At 42.6% G+C, this 6,159-nt stretch overlaps 1 protein-coding gene across 1 annotated transcript in view; it reads right to left on the bottom strand.

The window, feature by feature from the left end:
• ajap1 (adherens junctions associated protein 1) overlaps nt 1-5,131 on the bottom strand; it is a 60,200-nt gene extending 55,069 nt beyond the window's left edge. The window contains exon 1 of the mRNA XM_068733255.1: nt 4,290-5,131. Within this exon, the coding sequence (XP_068589356.1) occupies nt 4,290-4,318 (29 nt within the window). The 5' untranslated portion in view covers nt 4,319-5,131. The remainder of the gene's footprint in view (nt 1-4,289) is intronic.
• Nucleotides 5,132-6,159: the final 1,028 nt, after the last annotated feature.

Genomic DNA, 6,159 nt, shown 5'->3' on the forward strand with positions numbered 1-6,159 from the left:
CAGTGTCATTGTTGGCCCAAGTAGCTCATAGATCCATCTTAAAATAACCCATAATTAACACTAATTTGCGACTTTCAAATGATCATCATTAGGTTTCTTTAAGTTGTCACCTGCTCAGAAACCTGCCTTAAGAAGCTGTTAGCCCACCTCTGAACAACAATTAGTTTTATATGTTTTAGTGGAAAGGTTTACTGTCCCACGACGGGACTATGAATCCTGTTTCATAGTATTTTCAAGTCCAAAACGAAAAGTGATGTACTTATAATCATTGCTATTTCATATTTAATAAAAAAAAAGTAGTGTTGTGATTTTTCCAAAAGCTATATGAGCTGAGCTCCAGTCCTCTCATGATAAGCATCCTTTATGCAGCCATGTGGCCGTTATGGTCCACTTCTGCCTGTCTCTAACTCATCCTATGTCTCGATGGCTGTACTGAGCAACAGCAAGTTTCTCCCTTGTCTTTCTCTCTTGGTTGTATTTCCAAACAGCATCCATGTCTGTTTTGTCTCTTACACTATTTCACAGGGACAACCTGTTCTGGTCCTTCTGGATTTAACAGACTGCTGAGCACAGGGTGTTTACGACACAGACACACACACACACACACACACACACACACACACACACACACACTCTCTCTCTCACACACACACACACACACACACACACACACACACACACACACACATCTCCAGAGGATAGGATCTCAGAGAGGCAACACAGCCTATTTCCCTGCAAATTAGGTTAATCACGCTCCAGAGAGGCCCAGTTAATAACCCTCATAGAGGCTATTAAGATGGCACCTAAATCACAGGAATATCTGAATATCTGATGGACCCGTCCACAGTAATGCCACGCTTAGACCCGCGGGTCTTGGAATAGCTAGTGAGGACGGCGGCTGGTCATACACCTGACGCTGCTGTTTTAGACTGATGATGTTGTGCAAGGGCAACTGTTTCTCACCTCAGTGTGGAGTATAATTATATGATATATTAGGAACCTTGTTTAATTAAGCCAGTGATATTAATCAGAATTAGACTATTACTCAGATACAAAGCAGTTTTCTTCTGCGGGTACTAGACACAGAATACTAAACACATGATCACCAGGAATATCAACGCACATAAATTTGCACATCATTTGCGAGCTCCAGATTCATTCAAGCCACTGCCTCTCTCTCTCTTCCTTATGTTCAATCACTTGACATATCACAGTTACCCCATCCTCATTAATTACAGCAATTTATCCAGGAAAGAAAAGGCCAGGCACATGGAGGGTCATCTGGATTTAACATATTCGGTCGTAGGCAAGTGGAAACTGACAAGTGAAGCCCTCCTGAAAGGCAACTGGTGTCTCCGCCAGTTATATTTTGCAGCTGCAGTGTGCCGAGGCCTGATTGCATCTCCAGTGCCTCCGCGTTATGAGAGCTCACCGTGGGGGACCTAAGACTGTGTGACGTTCATGAAATATTGAGCCCGGAGATGCCGAGCCTGGGAGAGATGAATCCCTGCTGGTTAGCCCTCAAGTGAGACACTCTCTGGTTCTGGTTAGTTATAATCCTGGACCATTACAGGAACTAAATTTATCTTCTTTGAGATACTACATGTATGAAACTTGAGAAACATTGACTGTAAAGTGTCACAATTAAGAGGCAAAGCAGCATGCAAGCTCACAGGACGTGTTGGTTCGAGTGTGTCTTCCTACTGGCACTTTTTTCCTTTCCATGTGCATCCTCCTGAGTAATAATTATATACTTTGGTAGGTCATGCTATAGAGGGAATTGGGCTTTGCACACTATTCATCCGATGAACCAACCTCTTGCCATTGCCAAAGTTTCGGTGCTGTGTGTTTTGATTAGGATAAAGCACCTCTTCAATCTTACTTGTGAAATTGATTTTTAAATTGATGCTTCAAAAGGCTTTCAACAAGCAACTGTGTTCCGCCAACTTATTTTAAGTGCTCTAACCATACTCATAAAATACATACATTCAAAGAAAATTAATCAACCACTATTTTGACCATTGATTTAAGTAATGTATCAAGAAAAGGTGCAATACACTCATTGATCCCAGCTTCACAAATTTTGCACTTGACTCGTTTTTATTTAATTGCAAACTGACTGATCTTTGGACAATTGGTTAAGAAACAATTTGAAGACATCAACTTCAAATTGTGCGCAGGTTATGATGGCTATGTTTTAGTATCTTTTGACATTCAAAGACAACAAATTACAGATTATTCAAACTTTATTGCAGCTCCATTATAGCAGAAGTGTCTTCTGAAGTGAGGCATTTTAAAGCTGGGCAATGTAGTTCAAATAGTCTATGGAATATGTTGCCATATCTTTTTATATCACACTGCACTAAATGTATGACAAATCACTCATAAAATAAACACATTAATATCCAAGTGTTCCACTGTTTAACATCACTTTAGAGAAAACTACACTCCATTAAAATAACTTAAATTACTTATTCTGTTTTTTTGTTGTTTTTGTTATTACAATTGAACGGAATTAAAATCTATAAGCGATTATACTGAATTAACCCCCAGTCCAAGTCCACAAGGTGTCTAAATCAGATGTCTTGCCCAGATTACATAAAGAGTAACTACAGTGGCCGTCTTCAAAATCCACGGCTTTAATCTACTGAGGAATCCATCCATCCATCCTCCTCTCTACGCTGCTAAACTCAGTGCTGTTGCATTTCACCCACACATCAGGTTTCTGTAGGTGGTCTGTTCTTTGTTCCAACAGGTACAGAAGCTGTCTCTACATTATGGTCACTGCTCGTTTCTTCTTGTTGTTTTTTTTTTTTTTTTAACTAATAATGTTAAACACAACCAGCAATGCTTCATCCCACACACTAAATGTCTTGGAAACCAAACATAATAAAGGACAATCACAGACAAATACAATATTTTAGCCTGCGATGGCAAACAGCAATCTGGAACATGGTGACTTAATACAAACGAGAACTCCAAAACAGCAGTTCCTGCTCACCCTCGCATCACATTTTGACATTCCACATCATGTCAGCAAGCAACAGGGACATTTCTAAGGATGGAAATTGGTTTCTCTGTGCCTCTCACCGATCAATCTCGAGATATGGGAACATGAATGCATTTCATTTCATCATCTTATGCAACTGCTCTGTCTACGGCATGCATTGCCATTAGCCTGCCAGGTCAGCTCTAAGATGTAGCTACAGTGTGTGTGTCATGCATTATAAATGAACGGCTGAAAATGGGCAAGAATTAGAGCCACTGGTGGGGGAATGAGATCCAGCAGGAGGGCAGGAGGAATGCCACCGCTGGCAGGTTTGGTCTCATTTCACAGCGTGTCATCACCTCTAAATCTCTTTTACAGCAAATTCATGAGCTCAATTTGAGCTTTTGTTTGCAGACTCTAACTGAGTCAAACGTCTGTAAACTCGTCTTCATACTGCTTAAGTAAGGATGTAATTTTACTCATCATAAAAACAAAGAAAGTATCCCTTTATTAGTTGATCATTTTTAATTGTCATATAAGAACAGAAGGAGAAAGGAAGCAAAGTGTGAGTGGATGTTGTGATGAATGAGGTAAAGCTCCATCTACAAGGCATCCTCTCCTCTATACCTGGGATCAGCACTATACTCAGTGCACCACATACCACTACTTCCATATTATATATTCATATATGTATCAGACTCCCAGAGCCAGCATCTATCAGCATGTATCTTTTCACCGACTAATTTACCTTGTGAATTTCGCGTTTTTGTATGACAAACGCGTGCATGTGTTTGTTTCTCACAAGTGAAAGAGAAAGCCGGCAGACCTAACCTTGAGGCTGTACGTGCGCGCGCGCGTCTGTACACGTGTATTTTGAACGCGCGCGACTGTGAGTGTTAGTGTGTTGCTTGCGCCGTACTGTTGGCGACCCCCAGCGTGCAGGATGTGAAATTTTCGATCATATTATATGCTTCAAACATCACAAAACATATCCACATACAGCCTCCGCGGTATTAAAAATCTTCAGTGTCAACACTACAACGAAAAAGAGTCGGTATATTTGAAAACTGTGGTACAGAAAACCTACGTTTGCACTTTTTGTTCACAGACCTATCGATACATATAATCCACTCATCGATTCCAGCAGACTCATAACTTGCAGTGGCGTAGATTAAATAACTAAGACTGCATGTTGTCGAACAGCTTTGTCAAATGTGAAATATCATATAACATCTACGTTTCTCGGTTGCAAATTCCACTGTAATAACTATAACATAAAATTAAAATGTTCGTGTCTTACCTGCGCGCAACACTCCGTTTTATCCACATTGTTCTCGGCTGCCGAATCCGACTCAGTCGTCCAGGTAGCCTCCCATTTAGATGGGTTTCCTCCAAAGTCGACAGTAGCTGATGAAAACACTCAAGTGACGGATCTTACTCCGGCTGTCAGCAACGCAACCATCATTTAAGACATATCCTTCAACCTTGCGCACGTCAAATTCCTCCAATAACGCTGCCAAACCCCACTGAAAATACCAGAACAACAGTCAGGTCTCTTTTAAATTGCGCATCAATTGTTCTAATGGCGAACAATCTGATCAGTCAAACGGAGAGGGGCTCGCGCGTGCAGGAGGACAGGTGAGGAGCGGGAAACCGACAGAGGTACCCTCAAACTTTGCCTTCATGGAAATCTTTCATATCCCCCCCTCTGGCTGTAAAGACAAAGATGTAAGATGCGGCGAGCAAAAAAAAATGAAAAAAGGCATGTAGTTGGCATCATCGTCGCTGAAATGAAAGCGCACCTTCTCCTACATTGTTGAAAGGAAGATGAACGTCCAAAGAATTGGGGCTGGAGGATGATGATGATCGGTCCTCTGAAGCACGGAGGAGACAAGTCACCGCTGGTAGGGGGTCCTCATTAGCCACACCACATCTCTGGTGGCGTTGAGCGGTGCGGAGGGGTTAGACAAAGTAACAAAAACACACAAAAAGAAGAAAAATAGGTGCAACTGAAAAAAAGGAGGAGGGCAAACGACGGAGGAGAATCCTTGAGGTTGAGAGTTGCTTCAGAGGAGTTGGAGAAAGGGGGAGTGAGAGTTTGTCGTTCGAGAGGAGAGGAGGCTGGTCCGTCTCCTGCTGCTTCTCTTCTTCTCTCAGACTGACGAACGACCTGCTTGCTGAGCACCTCGCGGCTGTGACGTCATTTTAAAGACAGAAATGCCGTGTGCTGGAGTGCCTCACTTCATATGGGTGGAGTATCTCTCACGTCACGTCAATCACACTCATGAGTGTCGGATTAGGCATATACTTTAAAGTGTCTTTGGTGGGCCAAAGTCCCCCCACTGCATAATTTTGAAAAATGCAACAACAAAAAAAGTGGGCAAGGGGTTGAGAGGTGAAACCACGCCCACTAGCTAGCTAGCTATAGTAGTTTGGAAAATAGCTAACTGCAGGGGGAATGATTTTTGATGGGTTTAATGTTTATCAGACAACATATGAGACTGAGTTACCCTCTACCTCACTCCCCGCAGCTGGGAGACTTTGCCGGAGGAGAGGGGCCGTTGAGGCTGTAGCAAGTCGAATACAGCCAGCATGAACCCTATCTCCTCCGTACCGTCCATTTGCTCTCCTCTCGGCTGTAGACCCCTAGTGGAGGGGAGCAGCGACACACCGCTGTCGGTGACCATTAGCCCGCTTGCTAATGCCACCATAGCTATGATAGCATGGCGGGATTTAGCAAGTGAACATTAGCTAGCTAACTTGCCAGCCACTAAATGGGCTGTGCTGTGATTGTAATGCTACACAGTGGTCACTGAAAAAATTAGGGCTAGGGTTAGAGGAGAGGGGTCTGATTAGAGGCCATTGACATTCTTGCATCTCATCACGGAGATTAGTCCCAAATGGTCCATTCTACCTCAGAATCGGCCTTGCAAGATTAGTGCATGATTAAAACAGCAGATGGCGTTTTGAGCCATTTTCAACCATGAAATGCAGATTTTTATGACAATAATAACACCAGCACTGAGGTGTTACATCAAAGTACAGTCATGTCATTTAGTTTATAGCTTGAAAAACATGTTTAGGTCTGCAGTAACTCTTTCAGGATATAGGTTGACTTGGCTGCTGAGACATTTCACTCAGAAACAAAAATGCCAACCTCACGGTGTCAG

This window comes from Cebidichthys violaceus, unplaced genomic scaffold (assembly GCF_023349555.1).
Source record: "Cebidichthys violaceus isolate CVI_PGR_0920_01 unplaced genomic scaffold, fCebVio1.0.p SCAF_6, whole genome shotgun sequence".
In the NCBI taxonomy this organism is placed as follows: domain Eukaryota; kingdom Metazoa; phylum Chordata; class Actinopteri; order Perciformes; family Stichaeidae; genus Cebidichthys; species Cebidichthys violaceus.